This window comes from Bidens hawaiensis, unplaced genomic scaffold (assembly GCF_021521415.1).
Source record: "Bidens hawaiensis isolate Kalapana, Puna unplaced genomic scaffold, B.hawaiensis_p1.1 tig00001960_1, whole genome shotgun sequence".
In the NCBI taxonomy this organism is placed as follows: Eukaryota; Viridiplantae; Streptophyta; class Magnoliopsida; order Asterales; family Asteraceae; genus Bidens; species Bidens hawaiensis.
Window position 1 is genome coordinate 3,669,407 of NW_027491108.1, and position 23,615 is coordinate 3,693,021.

At 32.6% G+C, this 23,615-nt stretch overlaps 2 protein-coding genes across 3 annotated transcripts; one reads left to right on the top strand and one right to left on the bottom strand.

Moving 5' to 3' along the window:
- The first annotated feature begins 9,069 nt into the window (after nucleotides 1–9,069).
- Nucleotides 9,070–12,006, top strand: LOC143601171 (E3 ubiquitin-protein ligase DA2-like). Of its 2 annotated transcripts, none has more exons than XM_077078652.1 (8): nucleotides 9,070–9,335; nucleotides 9,473–9,524; nucleotides 9,603–9,648; nucleotides 9,734–9,815; nucleotides 9,894–10,038; nucleotides 10,136–10,208; nucleotides 11,087–11,153; nucleotides 11,286–12,006. In XM_077078652.1, exons 1-8 carry the CDS (start codon nucleotides 9,144–9,146, stop codon nucleotides 11,841–11,843), a joined length of 1,215 nt encoding a protein of 404 aa, XP_076934767.1. In that variant the 5' UTR covers nucleotides 9,070–9,143; the 3' UTR covers nucleotides 11,844–12,006. The 2 variants fall into 2 exon arrangements, with proteins under 2 accessions (XP_076934767.1, XP_076934772.1); XM_077078657.1 differs by having other exon boundaries at nucleotides 10,139–10,208.
- A 168-nt stretch (nucleotides 12,007–12,174) lies between these two features.
- On the bottom strand, nucleotides 12,175–13,977 carry LOC143601189 (polyphenol oxidase I, chloroplastic-like). Its single transcript, XM_077078666.1, has one exon. The coding sequence runs from the start codon at nucleotides 13,975–13,977 to the stop codon at nucleotides 12,178–12,180; it is 1,800 nt and encodes a 599-aa protein (XP_076934781.1). The 3' UTR covers nucleotides 12,175–12,177.
- Between the last annotated feature and the right edge of the window lie 9,638 nt (nucleotides 13,978–23,615).

Sequence of the window (23,615 nt, forward strand, 5' to 3'; positions counted from 1 at the left end):
TACCTCCTTATTTTCCTCCGTGTAGGAGTACATAAATACTGATATTTGTATATCCATGTATGTATTTCATTTTTTGTAAAATGTTTTGTTTTTATTGTAAATTTTGATAATATATCTATAAAAATTTCTCATTAGAATGTTGTATTAAAAAATAATGAGTGTGAACATGACATTAACTTCTGGTACTTAATTATTCTTCAATTCTGAATTTTATCGATCTGGTAAATTACAAACAATATACATTCAGAGAAAGAATATTATCATTATTTAATGAGAACAGGATAAAAATTTACAGGTGATGATAGAATATGTTGCAAATATTGGGATTATATAAATATTGAAGCTTAATTTATTATTATGGATACATATTTAGTTTCTAACCTAAAGCTAAATGCAATCAGTGTATTTCAAAAACTTTGCCATAAAAAGGAATATCATGCATTCTAGGTTGAACTTTCAGTTAACAACATTTGGGTGTTTGAACTTTTGGTTAATAAAATTTAAGCTGTTTGAAGCACCGTTTTGAGTTAAATTTCGCATTAATCGACTCATATTCTCCGTCTGATCAAATGTTTAAAACATCAGTTTGAAATTCGGATAAAAGTTAAAGTCGTTAAGTTTTTTTTAGCGTAAATCCAGTGAGAGTAAATTTTTTAAAAGTTAGAACCACGAGCGGGAATGCTCTCAGTTGAGATTATTATCAATATCGCCCAATGACATTAAGTTGGGATTATAACTAATCACTTCACTTTCTTAACATGAAATTACATGCAGCCAAATGTTATTTCAATAGCAATCACACTTACATAACATCAGAAGTGTATCCTCTCAAAATTTATCAGCATGGAACGATTGATTTAGTTTTTCTATTCTAACGTTAAGGCTAGCTAGCGTGTTATCACTATTAATCAATTATTTATTATTATTTAATATTATCTTTTGATTTGTTTACCACAAATAGAAAACGAATTCTTAGGATAAAAAATTTAAACACATACTTGCCTTGGAGTTTACAATACCGGCCTTAAAATCCAAACGTAACAGTTTATGATCATGAAGATATAATATTTTATATGAATTGTTATATAAAAAATTACTGAATATTATTATGTTGTTTAGTAAAATGCAGAGTGTGTAGCCGTGTAGGAATGGTAAATTACTGAATAATCTATTTCCAGGCCGACCCTGAGAATACCAAAATTTTCAGGGCCTTATGCAGCTAAAAAAATGGCCCATAATGGGCGTAGTTTGAGTAAATGGATTTAGCTGAAAAATGGGGCTTAAAAGCTTAAATAATCTATTCAAACCTTGAAAGCTTGAAGTCCAACTAACATAGCCCAAATTTAGCAGCCCATCACCACCCATCAAATTTTCTAATTACAAGTTACTACTTACTACTACCTATTTATAAAATATTATTGGGCCCCTCTCCAACACGGGCCCTTTGCAGTGTCATATGTTGCACACCCTAAAGTCGGCCTTGTTTATTTAATTTCTTATCTATTCTATTTCATCGTCTGTTTTATTCTATCGCCCATTCCATTACTCTATAGGACTATATCAACATATCCTAAATGATATACAAAAGTGTAGAGTGGGAGGTAAGTTGCCAGAAAGCGCTAATGGCATTAAGGAAGACAATGACAAAAGACACACAGATTACAGACATATTCAATCGGGTCTCCTCTTATATTATTTGTTTTCCGCTTAACAAACTTTGACTTGTTGAAACGTATTACATGAAAATAAATCTAAAAATAGTATATCGGCTCGTCATTAGATGGTGAAGAAACATTCTAAAATTCAGAATCTCCCACATTTATATTCATACAATAGATATTGAATCTTAATATCTAAATTTTACATCAAAGCAATTTGGTTCTTGCAAGCACGTCGTGTATTTAAAACACATTATTTTCTTTAAGGAGGTAAAAGGAAGACAGAAAATATGCACACATCTAATAATAAACCAATAGCAATCATTAAACTAAAAGACTTTATGAAATCAAAATAAAACAAAAGGAAAAAATGAAATAAAAAGGCCGGATGGTATTCCACACACGTAAAGCATAAACTACAATGATGATCTAGGGTCGTCGTGTATTTGTAAGTTTCACAATTAAGGGAAATAGTTGTATAAAAGCAATGCATGCCTCGTAATAGACCATACTAAATAAGGGGGCGTTTGGGATTCCTTATTTTACCTTCTTATAATTTTTCATTAAGTTAATAAGTTACAAAAGTGTAACTTATGGAACTTTTCCTCTCACAATATAAGCAATCCCAAGCACCTTATTACTTTTCAAAAAGTTAATAAATTGTAAGTTGGTGAAAATAAGCAATTCCAAACACCCCCTAAATATATACCAATAAGATAGACCCTGACCCAAACATATGTTTAAAAATTAATAATAATAATAATAATAATAATATTATATTGATATACCAAACCAAATAAGCCGAAAATTGATAAATTCCACAACAGAAATATTTACAACTAAAATTTATCCCACGAGCAAAATATGCAAGTACATGTATACAACATTACTCAACATTGTTCACGATGTAAGCAAGTGCCAATTCGGGCCGAAACTTGAATATACAAGCCAGCCAACTAAGGTGTACGTGTTTGAACCAATTTCACATTATTAAAGAAAATTTTTAAAAACGGCAATTTCACATTATTAAATGATCTATATGAAACACTTTATGTTGATATCAACCTATTCTAATAAAGTAAAATAAATGTGGACACTTGTCATGTTTTGGTTAATTCTCACAATTTTTTCTCTTCAAAACTAATATACCTTAATATATGTAACTAGTTTTAGAGCCCGTGTCACACACGGGATAATTAAAATTATAAGTAAAACAAATAATTACATAGCGTATATGAAAAAAAAAATGTATTACATCTATGCTTGTATCTATACAATATGTACATAAATTGATTTTATTTATATCACAAGATTATTTTTTTAAATGAACTTAATAAAAAAAATGCTCGTGCAAAAACGTACTCGAGAATATTTCTTTTTATTGAAAAATTCATTCTCGGTGCCATATATGTATAATTGAAAGACTTTTGGTTATGAACCAACTTCGGAAATAAAGTTTCTCATACGATAGTAGTTCTAACCACACAGTCTAAATACAAAATGAGCGATACCTTTATTGATATATTTAAAAATATATCACTCATTAAATGAAAGTAGAACATTAAATTGTAACAATGGATGTTCTTCAATAGCTATGCTTTTCTGAGCTACACCATGAAAAAGATTCTGATAAGTTTCAGAGGACTTCTCGACTTTGTCATACTAACAACATAAAAAATTGAAGGTTAACCAATCCAATTTTGTGAATATTTTGTTTCATTTAAGCATAGTTTTCCATGACATGTTTCCCATACAACGTTTTGATCACCATTGAAGGAAAAATTAATGTTAACATAAATATTTCAAAATTGATAAAAGTTAGAAGTATTAATAGGCATGGGGGTGGTATGTCGTAGTGTTCACAGTCTTTTCTTATATTTTAATAGTTGAGGGAAAATAGTCAGTTTGTCAAATCCCGAACCTTTTGATTATTTTAAAAATTGCCCTTAAAAATAAATTTGAAACCAGAATCATGTTTAAAATTCTAACTTTCATACTTTTTACATTTCAAAGTCAACACTTTAGCCCATAAAAAATTTGACGATAAATCTATTTTGCATTTTCAAACTTTTAAAAATACTCAAAATTTTCATTTTTGACCCGTAACAAATTTTGACCTAAATGTAGTTAACTTGTACCCAATAATCTATTTACCAACTTTTGACCCATAATATCAAATTTAAGTTTCATAAAAACCCGAAACAATTTTCATTTAAGAAACATAATTTATTGTTTACTTTTGAATTTCACCAAGTATTTTGAAATATGTAGTAAAATAATATGTTAATATTTATATTAATAAAAATATATGGATATTATATAAATATAGTGTAAAAGTAAAGTGAATAATTATTGATTTATTACATATATTAAGGTAAATTAGTTTTGGAGGTAAAAAATTGTGAGAATTAACCAAAACATGACAAATGTCCACATTTATTTTACTTTATTAGAATAGGCAGATAAATCAATAATTATTCACTTTCATTTTACATTATATTTATATAATATCTATGTATTTTTATAAATATAAATATTAACATATTATTTTACTATATTTTCTTAAAATATTTGGTGAATTTCAAAAATCAACAACAAATTATGTTTCTCAAATGAAAATTGTTTTGGCTTTTTTTTTTTTTTGTGAAACTTAAATTTGATTTTATGGGCGAAAAGTTGGTAGATAGATTGTTTGGTACAAGTTAACTACATTTGGGTCAAAATTTGTTACGGGTCAAAAATGAAAATTTTGAGTATTTTTAAAAGTTTGAGAATGCAAAATAGATTTATCGTCAAATTTGTTATGGGTTCTAAGTGTTGACTTTAAATTGTCAAAAGTATGAAAGTTAGAATTTTAAACATCATTCGAGTTTCAATTTTATTTTTATGGGCATTTTTTGAAATAATCAAAAGGTTTAGTATTTGACAAACTGACTATTTTTCTCTCAACTATTAAAATTTAAGAAAAGATTGCCAACCCCATGCCTATCAATGCTTAACTATTATCAAATTTGAAATATTTATGACAACATTAATTGTTCCTTCAATAGCGATCAGAACGTTGTATGGAAAGCATGCCATGCAAAACTATGCTCAAATAGAACAAAAATATTCACAAAATTTAATGGGTTAACATGTTATTTTTTATGTTGTCATTATGATAAAGTCGAGAAGCTCTCTGAAACTTATCAAAATCTTTTTCATTGTGTAGCTCAAAAAAACATAGTTTTTGAAGAACATTCATTGTTACAATTTAATGTTATACTTTCCTTTGATAGGTGGTAAATTGATAAATATATCAATAAAGGTAACGCTCCTTTTGTATTTAGTGTCACACCCCGACCAATGAAGACGGAAACGTCGAGGCGCGACATGATTGCTCATTGCACAATGACACTATAAAGTTACAATATTTAAACAACTCATTTAAATCCATATCATCATAAATAACACAACAATTGTTCATACAAAATGCCAAATAGATAGATAAACAAATAACTTGTTCTTTTATTTTCTAATATCCTAAAGCCAAGATAATAAGTTTCTTCAAGTAATCCAATCAAGCTAACATTAAACCTGTAACATTGCATAAAATAGAGTTTGTCAACACGAAGGTTGGTGAGCAATTTTCATAGTTTTGGACAATAAGTATATAGTATGAAATCCACAACTAGTATATGAAAACAATAAATAATAGCAACAATTTAGATAATAAAACCGTCAATAAGAATACATTGACGAACCGTCAATAAGAATACATTGACGACACCTTTCTATACGGGGATACCATATATACTCGGAATTAACGTATGATCATACTTTGATGAGGCTACCCGCCTTAGCATTCAAGAGGCTACCCGCCTTAGCATTCAAGAATTTGCACATAATCATGTAAAGCATATAATACCAAATCGAGCATTTATTTAAGTAAACATATACAATACGTGTTGTGGTTTAAGACTCAAGTATAAATCATTTGAATTTGAATAAGTATGCAATGCCACCCCCAAAACGAAAGATGGAAAAACGGGGGATGAAAAAGTACTCACATTAACAAGTAACTTGAAAGATAGTGTCGTGAATAATCAGAGAGGTCGGTTTAACGAGCAAGACCTATATTAAACGGGTCTCGTGTTAGTAGGTAGTTTTGGAAGGGTTTAAAATAAAATACATGACAAATAAAGTAAATAAATAAAGTTTAGGATTTAAAATGTAAATATTTGAAAAATTAAAGAAACGAGTTTTGTAAAATAAGTTTACTCGAAACCGGGTCTCGGTATTCTATTCATTAGTTTTTTTCTTTTTTTACTCAACCTATGTTAAGTAATAATGTGGGTTAAAATGAAATATTAGCTTATGAAGAACAACCTTAGAATTTAAGAATTTGAGAGAGAAATGAGGAAATGAGCAAGCACAAATGAAGAAGATGGGTGTGTATATATAGAGTAAGTTGAATGGGTCTTTCATAAAGGGTGTTTCATGAAAATGGGTTGGTTATAGACCCAAGAAAGCACAAACTACAAATGGGTCATTCAAGTCTCCATTTTGGTAGTTTTAGTCCCTGGAGTTCGTTTTGAGCGTTTTCGGGGAATTTTAAGAACCAAAAAGGATGTTTTTTTATCCAACAACTATAAAACAAATATTTAACATACAATTCATCATTTTGATAATATCGAAAGGTTCGGGATACAAAACGGGTCAGGTTTACATTAAGAATACAAGTATAAAATAACCCGAAATTGACAAATGTCACATTTAGGCTGAGTAGTTAGAACTACTATCGTATGAGAAGTCTTATTTCCGAAGTTGGTTCATAACCAAAATTCTTTCAATTATACATATATGACACCGAGAATGAATTTTTCAATAGAAAGAAGCATTATCGGGTACGTTTTTCCACGGGCATTTTTTTATTAAGTTTATTTAAAAAATCATTTTGTGATATAAATAAAATCAATTTATGTACATATTGTATAGATACAAGCATAGATTTGATAAATTTTTTTTCATATACGCTATGTAGTTATTTGTTTTACTTATAATTTTATAATTTGAATTATTCCGTATGTGACACGAGCTCTAAAACCAGTGCAAGATAATATAGTTATATAAAACAAAATAAATAAAATGAATCACAAAAAGACATCTCTATTATATATATAATATTAACATGTGGGTTAAAGTTTATCTAAAACTTGTCTTTATGTTTGGACGCAATGTTTATTACAAAACTAGTTAGTTGCGAATTAAGATGGAGCTCAAAGTTGAAAGCGAAAGCCTTTATTTATATCAAGGTGTTTGATTGTGTACGTACAGCTGTAGTTAGAAAAATATAGTGATGTGCACGAAATTGAAAAAACCGACTAAAAAAATACCGAATTAAAAACTAACAGTTCGGTTTTGATTTTTTTCTAAAAACCGAAGTATTGGTTTTGGTTCGGTTTGTTATTTTGTGAAAAATTGAACCGAACAGAAAAACAGATTTTGAATAGTTTATATTTTATAGACTTGGATATTTATTTTATTTTTAACGCTGACCATTTATGTTTTGTCGATTTAGATAAAATTAAGTTATTTTAAATCAAAGTATCTTTTATTAACTCATAACATTCCAGATCAAATGTACAATAATATATTAATTATTTATTTTAAAAAAAATATTATGCCAAATTTTAAAATATCATAGGCCAAGTTTCTTTGGCTTTAAAATACTAGCCGGATTGGCAAAACCGAATCCAAAATCGAGTTTAACCCGAAAACTTAAAATAAAAAAAAAACAACCAGTTTTGAAAAAGTAAACAAAACAACAAAAAGTTTGGTTTTCGGTTCGATTTTAACCCAAAACCGCACCACGCACATCCCAAAAAGATGATAACATTACAAAGAATATTTTCATAAATAAAATCTCAATAATCTCATTTCTATATTTGAAATGTTATTTATTAAAAACAATAAAACTCAAAAACTCTCGTATAACTTTTAAATAAAATTTATTTCCTAAAAGTAAAAGGAGTTATTTGTAACTATTCACCAAACGTACAAAATTATCCATTCTATTAATCAAAATCAGCTAAAAAACATATCTTAAATTCTGTTTAAAAAGATGGAATATTAGTTTTATAGTATAATTAAAAACCGGAAATGGAGGAAGATTGAATAAAAGATGGAAGAATCAAGTAATTGTGTGGAGAAAGCAAAGGTTTAGGTAGCCTGCTACACACGCATCTAAAGAGGGCGCGTGGGTAATTTAAACCCTTTTGATTCTTTACGTGGCTTCTTAATCTTCATTTTTTTCTACTTAACACGTCAATGATCATGGTGTGAAGGCCTATGGATGATGGTTAAGATTGTCTTATTCTAACTTTTAGTAATATTAGTAGTAATAACAATAATATACTCGATAACGATTTTCTTTTATTATAACACATTACTTTTTTGGGTACCAAATTCACAAACATTACTAAAATCAATACGATATGATGAGGAGGGTGTTACATGTTGACAGTGACATAATGAAAAATATATGTGTGACATTTTTTTAATACGAAAACTAATTAATAATAACTTTTTTAACGGCAAGAATTCATTATGTAGCTATTTTTCGGTCCGAATATTCGTATTGTTCTAAACTTTTATTTACACCTTTAAAGATTTGTTTTTTTTAAAGCTAGCTAACACACTCTATTATTACAATTTTTTTTATCACAATACTTGAAACGACAATCTTTAAAAAAGATAAAGTCTTATTCAACTCTCTGATACTGTTAGACCGCATACTCTTTGGTGTTTTTAAAGATATATGTAGTGGTGGGCTCTTCCCCACTCAATTAAATATAAATAAACCCCTTAACGATTAACGCTACTAAAGGAAAATCATTAATAGTTGCGGGAAGGTTCCCAATGCTTAGTATAGCGGTCACCTTATTCTAACTTTAGTAACTGTAACAGTAATGACGTACCCAACAACAACACTACTTTAACACGACACATTATCTTTTCATACCCGAAATACCAACATACGTTACTCAAAGTCTCAAACCAACCGACACGATAAAACATACGTTACATATTAACATAACCGTACTTTAACAACCGACGGTTAAAGTACACTTGCATAGCCTTTATCTCTTTAGTAACGTAAGCCAGTTAACAAGTAATCGTTTATCGAACTAGTTCCCCGTTTGACCACCCGGATCGTTGACTGGTCAGGTTCCAAAACAACACCTACTCACACCAACACACGCGCGTATATATATAATAAGTACAAGTAAAGAAAATTCTGATCATGCCTCCTCTTCATCTCTACAAAGCTGTCGATCTTAATACCCTAAACCCACCTTATAATTATATCTATACCCACCATACCTAAACACACACACACTTTTCATTTCTTTATCAGCTTCATCAAGAACGTGTATTGTTTTAATTTTGTTGTAAATGTTGGATTTTGAAATTAGGGTTTTGTAAATTGGGGGTTTTGGTTTAATGGGTAATAAGTTGGGTAGGAGAAGACAAGTGGTGGATGAAAAGTATACGAGGCCTCAAGGGTTGTATCAGCACAAAGATGTAGATCATAAGAAGCTTCGGAAGCTTATTCTTGATTCAAAGCTTGCACCTTGTTATCCTGGAGATGATGATTGCAGTTGTGATCTTGAAGAATGCCCTATTTGCTTCTTGGTTTGTGTCTTTTGTTTTAATTTAATTGATTAATATTTCGAAATGATTGATAGTTGGGTAATTACTGTTGATTTAGGTATGCAATTACTTTAATTTTGTGGTTTTGATAAAGTTTTATTAATTTGTGACTTTTTCAGTATTATCCAAGTTTAAATAGATCAAGGTGTTGCACGAAAGGCATCTGCACGGGTAAATAATATTTACTTGTGACTGTTTATTTGTGAAAGGTATGATTATGTGTTTTTAACATATTTGTTGTTCAATCAGAGTGTTTTTTGCAGATGAAGACGCCGAATTCTACACGCCCTACGCAGTATCCTTTTGGTTTGTGATTTGAGAATAATGGAAACGATATGATTATGTTATTATCTTGTTAATGTTTTCTTGACAATACGAAGATGTCCGTTTTGTAAAACTTTGAACTATGCGGTTGAATATAGAGGCGTGAAGAGTAAAGAGGAAAAGGGGCGGGAGCAAATTGTAAGCGCTAAACTCGTGCAAGATGCTTAATTTATACTTGTTTTATTTTTTTAAAACATATCATTGGGTGTATTTTAGGAAGAACAAAGGGTGATAGAAGCAAAAATAAGAATGAGACAACAAGAAATTCAAGATGAAGAGGAAAGAATGGTGAAAAGGCAAGAGATGAGTTCTTCGAGCAGGGTTATTGACCCGAGTGATGTTGAATGTTTTTCTAGAGCAGGTATAATTTTAATCATTTTGTAGTATGAGTTGGTATTTTGTTAAAATTTTGCATTTTATTATGTTTCAGTTTAGTAAATAAGTTTTTATATATGCAGCAGCAACATCTTCTTCCGAAAGCGAGGACATTGATTCTGTTCCAGATCCCTCAATAGTTACACATTCGAACAGGTGTGTGGATTTTGTTTATATCTGTTTATGTTAAAATTGTGTTTTTGATTTTTAGATTCTATTTGAGTTGTTTCATTCCCTCATTCCGATGATAATTGTCGTGCGCATACTTTGAGAATCGGTGTTATTACTTGATATATACTGCATATATTATATATTGAAGACCTGGCAAAACTGGTCGGTCAGGTCGGGTTATGGTCAAAATAGGTTTGGGTCAAAAAGGGTCGATTCGGAAAATTGTATCAAATGGCTAAATTATCAAAGATAACAGACAGGAGATTATGACTTGAGATTGTAATGAAAATTAACCAAAACACAGACACAAATGAAAAAATTAAGTGCTGCAAGCTGTAGCGGATAGTAATATCAAGTGCTGCAAAATAATGGGTGCCAATAAATAACCAAGTGCATGAGAAATATATCATCAGTTAAATGAAACTATGGAATATAATGATAATATGTTTCTTCTCATGAACTTGATTATCTATTGTTATGCATTACCTTGTAACATTTAATTATATACCTGTTACAGTTTGCAGCACTTGATTTGGCCAATTGTTTGTTTTTGTTGTGGATGACTTTGGTGTTGATGATCGAGACATGATATTCGCTGTCTTTTTAATACTTTAACCATTTGATACCTTTTATCATCAAGTCGACCAGTTTTGACCCGAACCTATTCTGACCCGAATCGTTCTTAGCCGCTACCCAAACCGCTCGTTTTGCCAAGAGTACATATGGCATATTGAAATCAAAAGAAATTATTTTTGTCTATTTTCTAACTTAAGCGGTTTTCAGACACGACGGTAGGATAAAAGTCAAAATAGTCAAAGACTTAATAATATTTATGGTATGTCGTATGTGTGGTGTGAATGCAGGGATGATGAGTTTGATCTTGACCCTGAAAACATAATGCTCATGGAAGCAATCTGGTTGTCTTTTCAGGTACTAAAAGACTTTACTTTTAACATTTTTTTGGTTATTTACATTCACGCGTACATTTTATACAATTTAACATATATTCGTTTTAAGATTTTTGTTGCATTCAATCGAGCATGATTATTGGTGATTATGCAGGAGAATAACAAGCACAAACAAAAGCAAAAATACCATAACCCTAATTATGGCGATTCCGCCCAATTAGCAAAATACGCAACTGAAGTTCATGTGTTAGCATCCATGGCCCCCCAAGCCTCATCCTCAGCTTCATCCTCATCACCTTCCGGTGGACTTGCATGTGCCATAGCTGCCCTAGCTGAACACCAACAAGCGGGAGGTGAATCAACTAATTACTACAATGATACTGTAAATCCATCAACATACAACTTGCATCATGACCATACACAAACACAGTTATTATCACTTGATAGTTCAGAAGAGTCGGCTGAAACTGGATACGGGTATGATAATAATTTGACGACAGTAAATGATGATGATGATGATGATGATAATGATAATGATGATGATTATGTGAACGGAGGTCAATATGGTCAACAATATGAGGTGGAAAACTGTTATGTTGGTACCGGGAGCATAGTTCCTGAGAGCTTTGAAGAGCAGATGATGCTAGCCATGGCGGTTTCTTTGAAAGAGGCTCAAGGTAGGTCTAGTACACCCGAGATCACATGGGCTTAGTGTGTTTTTAAGGTGTGTGTTGGTATACATGTAAAACAGAAAAAGATAAGTGTAGATTCTTGGGTAGAGCTTTGAATCATGAAAGCATATAGACATATAATCCCTGTTTCAGGTTTAAATTCTTGTCTGATTGTTGTTAATGGGGGGGATTCAGATTTGTGTTTGAAAAGTGCAGATAATCATCATATTAAGTTTGTTATTATGGCTTAGATCTGTTACATGGTAGCTTTTGACTTGGTTATCTATATGGATTCAAATAAAGTGAACCTTTTACAATGAATTTAAATTGCTGGTAAATATTTGGTTTACATTATTCAATCACTTCTTTTGTTGTTTAAACTGGAACCAGCTCTATCTTGATGTCGGAAATGGTGAGGTCATTGCACCCGACCCTTGGCACCAATGCCACAACCGCATACTCGTCTCCTTCTGTGTTCGTGTCCTCCAGCAACTCTGTTAGCCCGAACCGTGCTGCACTTGACATTAACATTTTGTTCATCCCACTATGCGGAATCTGCGCAAAACCACCCGCGTATTCTGGATCACATGGCGTCACAACTTCACCTTCTTTAACCTTGTCATTCACAAACACATCAAACTTCACATACTTCTCACCATCAAATCTTATCCCATTTATCAACAAAACCTCATTTGCTTTCGCCTTCTCGTCTTCACTCTGGTTCACAGCAGGCCGCTTAACCTGCACCTTCAGAACCGTGTCTAGAGTCACGGGGAACTTCAATTGGTCAACTGTTTTCACATCTGCGGTCGAGATTGTTGCCACTTGTGAGTTTTTACTTCGTTTGGTGGGCCGGCTCTTGAGCCATGGCCCACCCGTCTCTTCAAGGTACTTGTACTTGAGGTTTTCCATCTTGATGCTGTCTTTGTTATAGACGCGTACAAGTTCTTCATTCACGTCATAGAAAACATACGACGCGTTTATCCAATCCGGATCGGTCGGTTCTGTGTGTCCTTTAATGCCCAATTTTTTCCATAACGTCCACATACGGTCAACATTCGAGTGGTGCGCATAGAACAAAGGATCATACCCGGACGAGTATAAGTTACCCATGTCCTCAAAGTTAGCCTGAGTCGGGTCACCCACCCATCTATGCATCGCGATGTGACACCCGGCTTCCACGGACCCGACCGACTTATCACCATTCGCAACCGGTGCATCCCCAGCTACATATTTGCCCCCGAAGAAGCTTGTCGTATCGGCACCATTTCTAACCAAATCACGGTATATGGTACTCAAATTGCACGCGATCTGTATCTCTCGCGTGGTGTCGCGTTCCCCGCCACCGAAGTCCAAATCCACGGTTTTCGGTGGGAGATGACGCGCATCGCGGTAAGTATCAAACAACGGGTTTTGCGGGCCCGTTTTGTTTTCAAGAAAGATCTCGGGAATCGTCATTCCAGCCGGGTTATCCCAGTTCCAATAAGGTAACGCGAAAGTCGTGTCGTTTATTAACTTTCCGAGTATTCTTTCGTAGAAGTAAAGGTACCAACGATGGTAGGGGAAGAAGAGCCACGAGTTGTGAATCTGGATATCAATATCTGGGAACCCGTTATCGACTTGTGTGTAGCCTCCATTGCAATAGGCGCAATGGATTTTGGCCTGCTGGAGGTAGCTGTGCGGGTGGTCTTCGGGTAAATCCCGCATAGCTTGGATGGCTTTTTTATATTTCTCAATCTGTTCTTTGGACCCGCTATGCGCGGGCCATCTAACCCTGACCGTTTTCTCGGTTGGAAACGCGAACGATTTAATCGGTTTTTTAGTACTAGGAGGGCAGCATTTTTGTGTTCTCACCGCGTTTTCGATATCCTTGATGCCAGAAGTTGCTTCCTTGCAGCTTGATGTGATGTCTGGAGTTGTTATGGGATCGGCTAATGCCGCAGGCAAGTTGGTCGCGGTGTAGAGGCCGCCGAGCCCGACGAGTAGGTTTCTTCGGTCTATGTTGGGAAGTATTAGTTTGGGGTGATTATGGTTATCATCTGGTGCATGGTTGCATATTATTCTGGACCGGTGGGTGCGAGTCTTGATGGTCAAGGTTCGGTTTGAGATGTTGGCTAGCTTTGTTGTTGGTTTGGAAGGTAAGGACGTGGTGGTTGCAAGTCTTGGGGTAGACATTATTGATTGTTTAAGGATTATAGTGGTGTTTGTTAAATGCATGTTTTTAGGTTATATTTATAACGAGAAGATCCTGTTTTAGGATAGGAAGACAGTTTAGCACGTACTTACTACTTTGTTTGTCATGTTTCTTTTTATAAATCTACGAATGTCATTTAATTAGATCCTCCACATAGGCTTCAAAATATATAAATTTTTATTTTTATTATTTCTCCTACATGGAAAAATATGTTGTTGGTAACCCCCTACCATGCTTTTAAAATGCTTGTGGCTTACCAACTCAACTGGGACGAATTAATGTTAGCCTTTTCTTTTACCATATTGTTATAGATTCGCAACATTCTATTTTATTTTATTTTTTTAACCACCCGTGTATTATACGGGCTTTATCCTAGTTTTTATTTAATATTGTCAAGGAATAATATATATGCTTTCATCCAGAGTCAACTAGAGTGACCCTGGCTGATTAATTGATAAAGATATTTTGCATTTTTGTAGGTTCAACCTGTGCCTAATGGTCTATTATGTACCAATTTTTTCTGCCACATATCCACACGTACGGTATAATACTGGGTAAAGGTTCCAGGTAAATGTAATTCGAGTTCAGCGGATAGTACGGAGTGATTATTGACATTATATTTAGTGTCAGAACTAAATGCTAATAATAGAGCATATTTGTATGGAGTTCTGACTCATTGTGGATGCTCTAACTTTTAACTTTTAATTGGTTATGAAAGTTTTACCACGTAGACATTGATCATCTAAGTTGATTTACTTACAGTATGAAGATTTAATTGAATGTCCATAATATTTTCTACGTTTTCGCCATGCTAGAAAATAATGTCTTACCTACTTTAAATTATTTGATTTATTCTTTAGTTACTTGTAATTTTGTAACTATAGTACTATTGCACATTAATTGAATGATACCAACTACACTAACAAGTTGATAGAATGGTTGAATAAAAAGGATTTTAATTGCTCATAATGAAAGTGACACGTTTTGTCATCAATTAGGACATTACCACATGCTTCTTTATATTATTTTCAAACTTTTTGCCTTAGCCGCCTGATCATTCAACGTTGAATTTTCAAAATAAACTGGAATTAAATTCCGGATATAAATATTCTACGTTTTTTTAACTCACTTTGTTTTCTTTTTTATATATTTTTGGCCATCCACCTAACCACATAAACGTTAAATTCTACGTGTAAATATATATATTTACAGAAAGTTATAAAAAAATATATATTTATTTGGTTTAGTTACTGGAGTAACTAGTAAGCATATCGAACATCGATGGCGAACCTTGGACTAAGACACGGGGGCCGGGGGACTCAAAATGTATACAAAATTTAACAAACGAAAGGGGTCGTGCTCAAATTTTCGGCCGAAAATAACTAAATTTAGACTACGTATAAAAATTTTCGGCCAAAATGACTAAATTTACACCATGTATAAAAAATTCAAACGAAAACGAGTAAATTACACTACTGTAAAAAAAACAAGGGGGGCTGGGGCCACCCCGGGCCCTAAGCAACCTTCACCATTGTCGAACATTCTGACTAACTTAAATCTGTAGATATATGCACAACAAATTTTGTATACTTACTATATGTTCATGCTTCATCGATATCCTTAATTTGAAGTGAAGTGTACCTTATATGTACTACAGGCTACGGCAACCCAACCCATAACAATGGGCAATGGGTGTCAATCCAAACCGGCTCATGAAGTGACAACACATTTGAGAAAGAATTTGAGGTATTTGACGGAGATGAAATATCGGTTAATTGGTTTACGGGTGTTCATTATTAATTCTTAGGTAAGTAGGTTTTCTTAAACAAAATAAAATCTTATACATTTCTATATATATTTTTTAAATTTATATAATAAAGTTGCAAATAATATCTGAAATGTTATATATTTTTTATTTTTCTATAGTGAAATTACAAATAAATCTGCAAATTATATTTATTTTCTCGAATATGATTACAAGATGTTAAAACGAATAAAAAATCTAAAAAATTAATACAAAATATGAAATTTAATACAAAAGGTAGCATTTATAACCAAATTACATGATTACAATATAAAGTCTCTAGTGAAGAAGTATTGGGCTCGATTATAACACCCTTATTGAAGTTGTATTGGTTCGGTTTTAGCAAATTTGTAGTACGTGACAAAGACTGAATGATATCCTCAGGAATCCAGATGTTTTTTTATAGCGCATATATACTTATCAAGGTTGGCTCTCAACCATGGCAGGGTGGTCGACTAACACCATGATAGGCCCGAAAATTTTAAACTTTTTTATGTATGTGTGTGTGTATTCAAAAAAGAAGTGTAAAATTATAAGTTATTATAACACCTGTCTATCCCAATTCATAATTAATAAGTCATGAGTTCATAACTAGCCTGACCCAATTCAAATTGAGTCAATCTAAATTAATATCTAATTTGTCCATAAGTTCATAACCATTAACCAGCCCAATTTAGAAACCTTTGCAAAATACTAAGCCGGGATAAAGATAAGGAGACGATCAGACTTCTGACAAACAACGAACAGAACACCGTCCAATATTCGGCCTCCGCTGGGATTAGTTTTATAACATTTTGGGTTATTTATAGGTTTAGTTTTATAAAATTTAGGGTTAATTTTTTTATAAATTTGGGGTTAATTGTTTGATTGCTATTTAGTTAAGGCACGAAATTATATTTGTTTTTGGCCCAAATTTTTTTAACAATTTTCAAAAACGATCCTGATATTTATTTTTTTTATCTTCAAAGGAAGTTCAATGAGAACCTTGGGTTTTGGTATCCACATTCCTCAAAATGACTCATAAAGATTTCTCTCCGTTGAAATAATCTTTCTTTCTCATAAAAAACCAAATTTAACTTAATGGAGTATAGATGTGACTACATTATACATGTCATATTAAACGTGTGAAAACTAAATAGTTAGTACAATATCTTATCTTATCTTATTATTTATAAAGCATTTTAGATGGATAACATGATAATTTTACTATTTCAAGACGTTTTAAAATTAAATAGCGAGACGCCGCTATAGTATAATCACTTCACAACCTGTGACCTTCCATACTATCTCCGACGATGTTTAGGACAATCGGCAATCATCCGCTATCTGCGCTAATATCGATTCAATTGAATGCTTACGTTACACAATTCACTTGAAAGCTTCTACCATGTCAAGAGACGATGGTGATGGAGATAAAACCCACCACACGTCCGTTTCAATAAAAGCGCTCCCCAAAGTCTCATTCTATAATTCTATAGTCGACATCGATCAATTTCAATTCCTTGTTTGTATGTAGGATTGCTTCAAATAACGTTAGTGTTTGATTTCAGTTTCTAGGGTTTGAAGCAATTTTGTCACAAGTGAAACCCAATTCCATCGAAGCCACGGCAAGTCACTGGAAACAGTCTCGATTAACCTTTGCCTGAAATATGATACATTCTTAAAAATTTGGACCAATTGTCAGGGGCGGATCAAGTACGTAAATTGCGGGTTCACGGAAACCACTAAGTTTCAATTTTTAGTAGAATGTCTATATAAAATATTGCAGTGAACCCACATATAAAATGGTAACTGAACATATAAGCAAAGTGAATTGTGGTCTAGTGGTAAAGATTATTGCTCCTACAAAAGTAAACTGGGTTCGAAACCCCTCCGCCACACTTTTTTCCCTTTCTTATTTTTTCTCTAATCCATTAAGTCATATGTCATCAGATCCGATTTATATTATTTACCTACCTATCTTTAACTTAATTCCCTAAAGCCATGAAGGAAAAGCTCGAATCAGTTTCTTCTTTATCACTTCATTTTTCATCTATCAATTTTTTGTATTTCATTTATTGATTTATACTCAGTTAATGGACAATTTTTCCAAATATTATGATTATATTGAAATTTGTTTACTAAAAATCGACAAAATTAACTTCAATTTGGGATGATTCAGCTATAATATAATTTTGGGTTTTATTTGAATCATTAGGGTATATGGTCAAACCATAGGTAGTTTTTTTATTTCGAAAAGAATCGAATTTATATTATGTGATGAACCTTACCCGACCCGAACCATTGAACCGACCTGCAAATTTTTACGTCCGGTCATATAAAATTAGAGCATCAAAAACAGTGAACTCATTGAAAAATAATTCTGGATCCATCACCGCCAATTGTGACATACTGCACCTAATGTATTCATTTGAAAACACTAATTTGTTGCTTTTTTGTGGTTTTTTAATATGAATTTTGTTTTTTGTTAAGGAATCATTGGACCAACCTCGTCTTGCATGTTTACTTAGGAACTCTCATGATCTAACATTGTAACATGAATACTTGATTAATACACTATCATATTCTTTTAAGGTCTTGGAGAAAGAATGTATGAAACAAAATGAGATTATCTGGTTCATTGTTAGGGTTAGTTTAATATATCAATAATTGTGGATTAAGTTTATTTTTCTTACACTGATCTCAATTAAGGTGTTGATGCTAGACTGTCGCTACTAGTCAAAAACAAGTAATCGGTGTCCTAATCACCTACGCAAGTCAGGGTAAGTAGGGTGTCGAACCACGAGGAGTATGTGGTCAGTGTAGAGTGAAGTCGATTCCTAACATTATGAAGTGAACTATTTCAAAGTGCTGATCACACTAGCAATTGATTTGGTTTTATAATAAACAAACAAGTAATCAAAGACTTAATCAATTAAACAAGCAAATCACACCCGGAAATTCAAGTAAGCAAACTAACAGTAATCTCATGCAACTTAACAGATTAACTATCTTGTGTCAACTATAGACTGACTAACTGGTTAAACCCTTAGGCATCCACGATCACTAACACACGGCACTGGTTATCAAACGGTCCCTGTCAGTGTGACTCAACTAAGGGCAAACGTATGCTTCCTCGCAAATAACTAGTCAATACAATCCTACGAGCAATTATTATAGCAACCGACAAACTAATCGTTCTGGTCGACTAAAACCTAAACCGACTGAATGCACGGACATACTAAACATCAATACTCATAGATTAACATCAAGATAATTACAATTAGTTGTTCTAGTAAATGAGAAATACACTGAAAGATTACAAACTATACATCCCGGGTATGATTGAAAGGATCTAGCGGCGTCTCGGCATCTCTCGGGCTTCAATACGGATGATATGGAGTATGTATAAGACCTTGAGATGAATAGGAATGATGGTTCTCTTCCTTCCTTCTCTAGAAACTGCTTAGAAACTCGATGAGGTCGTTTTGGGTCGTCCAATAACATAATATGTCAAACCCTAACTTTCCCGACTTTGGGGACCACCGCTGCTGCCTGCTGCTTTTCCGGCAGACCACACACCTCCTGCCTTCCTCCAATCCTCCTGCCTTCAGCCTTCTAACCTTCCTCGAAGCTCGAATCCTCCCAATTTAAAGGTATTAAACTAGGTTCCTGTGGTGTAGATTTTTAAAGTATTAAGCTATCAAAATAATGCCTATAAAACAAAATTTGAAGGTGTAGAGGAGACATTTGTGAACAGGCGAGAAAGCTAAAAGTATTCTTGATATATATTTTGTTAAAAATATTATAAAATAAAACATAATGAGGAAAATTCTGGTAAACCTAAAGAGAAAATCAAACTATTGTTAGTTAGGTAGTCAAATACAATAATTTGGATGTCCATCGAATCTGACAAAATGGCAAAAAGAATCTAAATATATTCTTTACTTTGATAATTCAAATTTCAAATACTCTAGTTAGTAATCATGGATAACAAATTCACCACTTCTTGTATAAATATAGATGGTGTCGCATAAACCAAACCACCATTAAATTTCAAAAACTCAATTTCAGCTTTTATACATTCCGGTGACTATACCTTCCATTAATCCATCACATTCCACCATATCGGTGGAGTCATCCATTAATCCATTCATTGTTAGTTTTAATTTGTTAGTTTTTGTTAGTTTCTTAGTTTTTAATTTGTTAGTTTGTAATTGCTGATTTGTAGGTATTATGAATATCAAGAGATATTTTCAAAGAGAGCCATCAAACCTTGGATCAACATCTTCAAGCAGTAAACCATCAAAAATAAATTTGGATGATCTTCCGTGGGATCCTTCCGAAAGGCAACTAATTTCATCTTATCACCCAAGTCAAAGGATGAAATTAGGCGTGCATATCTACTTAGAGGTTCGTGTCTCTTTTATTATTTTATTGTATTTTTATTGCGTAATGAACTTTGCGCGAACCATCGAATCGACCCGGAATTTTTATACCAACTTTATGAAATTAAAGCATCTAAAAGTAGTACACCAACTGAAAAAAAATTTATGAATCCGTAACTGGGAGTATGAGCTGGTTGTCATTGTGACTATCCAGTGCATCATTGCATGAGCCATGAGGCTCTTAAAGTGAATGCGGAGGTAAATGGAAGTCGTGATGAAGACAATCAAAAATTTGGTAAAGAAGATAAGAAGGCAATTTGATTTTCTATGTAGATTGACTTAATTTGAGCGGCCAGGGATTCCTGTGTTAACTGTGAATTGTTTAAAAAATGTGTGACAAAAGTAGGTAACGCCACTTTATTCGTGACTCACTGGCTAGTGACTACATATTATATTCGCTGTTTAAAAAATGTGTTAACCGTTATTGGTGCATGTGTATTTCTATGTTGTCTGCTTTTGAGTAGGGGAGGACTTACTTAAGATCCGCTACCCCTCAACTTTTCTGGCGAAGTAAAAGTTTTTATTTTTTATTTTTTTTTACATTTTATGTATTTCGTTACCTCTGAAATTATATTATGTTACCCCTAAAAAATATCTAAAATCTTTCAACTATGCCTTTCGAAGTTAAAAAACCTACAATTAACGTGAAATCCATGAAGTATGATCTTGAAAGAGAGATAAAGATGACTGGGGAGACAGGAACATGAGCTTAATAAAAAAAAGTAAAATGTAAGCAAATTTATTATTAACCCCTTCTTGCTTAACACAATTACAAATAATACTCTTTAGTTTTATTTAAATTTTAAATCACCTTATAGTTAAACACTTCACATTACTTGTTAATTAAATATTCTAGTTAAATTAAACAGATAAATATAATATGTTTATATGATATGCTTTGTTGTTAGATTAGTTAACTTATTTATAATTTTATTTATTTTCTATTTTTGGTTTACAATTATCTTTTATTTTCTTATTTAATTAAATATTGTGTTTATCAATATTTTTGTTGAGTAAACTCAAAAATTACTCATTAATCATATTTGTTTGATATGACCAAAAGATATCAATAAATTATTGTATTAGTAAGTTAGTTAGTTTGAATAATTTTACAGTATCATTAATCAAACAAGTTTGGATTATTTTTGGGGAGACCCATTATAAACCAACATGTTTTGATCCGACATTGCAAACATATTAATCAGGCGTTGGCATGCTTGCAACATAAAGTCGGGCCTGAGACACGCCAAACGCATAACCAAACACTTGTACGAGCAAAACGATATACTGAGCTACTGTAACATTTCGGATTTTTCCAAACCCGTAGTCGTTTACGTCTGAACCAACCGAAACATTTTTAGACCTTTATTATTATTGAAAATCAAGTGTTTATAAGTAATTAAGTTTATAATGTTCACTTTAGGCCCCTTATACTTTATATGTTCAAATTTTAAACTATGCATAAAAAGTTCATTAAATGACCTAAATCCAAACTATAGGGACTAAATTTAACAAAAACTCAAATTTCCATTTTTTTTGGCCGGAGCACCACATGATGGGGTAGCCTAGGCCCACCACGCGGCGCCTTGGACTACCTGCACAACTCGTTTCGTTTAAAATCGTTTCCTAGTTTGTTTTTTGCCCGAAATCACTTATTTTAGGACATAATCGAGTGAATTAAGCCCCAAGAAATCCCCCAAAGCTTAGATACACGTCCATATTCATTTACCCTTTTCCAATAACGAATTTTACAGATTTTAATATTGATTTGGTCATTAAAAACTTATTTGGTTTCCTAAACGAGTAGATTTACTAAATATGGTTTGTTTTTGCTTATTCTATATAAACAAGCCTCATTCATCTGCCATAAACCTTCACATAAACCCTAAGAATCATTCCCAGCCATCATTAGCCTCTGCCCATCTCGTATCCTCATGGTTTTTGCTTATTCGTTGAAGACTCAAGCTTGTTCGTTTGACTTTGCATGCGTATGGACCTTTGACTCATCGTTTCTCTTGATTCTTTCGCTTTCCAGGTAAGTTGTAAACTGGAAAATCATTAATATATATTCCCTTGTCAATAAAATTTAATCAATTTCGGTGGTTGAAGGGTGTTGACTGGTCAATTCGTTTAAAACTCGTTAAAGAGCAAAATAGTAAACTAGTTTGACTTAACGTTGTCTTATACTTCTGATTGGATTCAACGTTAGGTCCAGAAGACTTTTATTCTTGTAACGTAATTTTAAGGCTACTGACCAAAACCCGACTTCCGACTCGCTGTTCGGATTCTGGTCAGTACCAGCTCGCTTAAATCTTAAAACAAACATAACTAGAGTTCTAAACGTCCGTTTGGATTGATTCCAGCGGCCACGAGTTCGTTTTTAATTGTATTATCATATCTCAAAGATTCATATTCTGATTGTTTATAACATTTGACGTGTAGTGGACGACTCGCTTATTCGTTAGCTCGTTTAATCGCATTTATTAATCACCTGTCATTAATCTAAGATGAGTTTGATCGTTCCCCTTTTTATACACTGTTTGAAACGTTTTGGGGACATATGCGTACTTGTTCATATTTTCTATCATATATATATCTCAAACAATCGCAAACATAATCATTGTGTGTATATCTATTAAATTCTATTTGCTAATTGCTATCTTCTTATGTGTATATTCTATCATTGTCGGAGAGGTCCAACATACCCCTTGTATAGGGTTCTCATTAGTATGATCATACGACTGTCTTAGTAACCGGAGCCCGATTCGCTTGGCGAAGGTAAAACGACAACTTTAGTCATCATAATCAATGCCCGATTCGCTTGGCAACGATTTATTGGCACACTAGCAAGTCTTGGGTTAGTCTTTGGTTGTGTTTATGGTTGATATATGCTTTGTTATGATTTGACTGATTACTATCACATGTGTTGTTTGCGTATTTAATATTTATCATCTATTATTTATTTAATATATAATTATTTGTTGTGTTAAAATTGGTGATCATCTCACTCAAATTTATGTTACAAACTTCACTTTCTACGCATATGCAGGATGCTTTGTATTAAAGATTGAAGTTGGACACTTATTATTTAATATATAATTATTTGTTGTGTTAAAATTGGTGATCATCTCACTCAACTTTATGTTGACAAACTTCACTTTCTACGCATATGCAGGATGCTTTGTATTAAAGATTGAAGTTGGACACTTAGACAAGACCTTAGGATATAAACACGATAATCATTATTTGAGCCTACATTCATGTATTTAAATTGTTTGTTATATTTGGATATTGTGTGTATTCTTTCAATAAAATAATTTATTAGATATTGTCACCTTTTATGTATGATAGTATCTTCGAGCTGTGAGCAATCAGATCACTCCCCGGT

Bases quoted from the DNA above. Each gene is read 5' to 3' on its own strand.
- LOC143601171 (XM_077078652.1), top strand. From the start codon at position 9,144: ATGGGTAATAAGTTGGGTAGGAGAAGACAAGTGGTGGATGAAAAGTAT. The intron at 10,039-10,135 runs GTATAATTTTAA...TTATATATGCAG, and splicing joins TGAATGTTTTTCTAGAGCAG to CAGCAACATCTTCTTCCGAA. The intron at 10,209-11,086 runs GTGTGTGGATTT...GTGTGAATGCAG, and splicing joins ATAGTTACACATTCGAACAG to GGATGATGAGTTTGATCTTG.
- LOC143601189 (XM_077078666.1), bottom strand. From the start codon at position 13,977: ATGTCTACCCCAAGACTTGCAACCACCACGTCCTTACCTTCCAAACCA.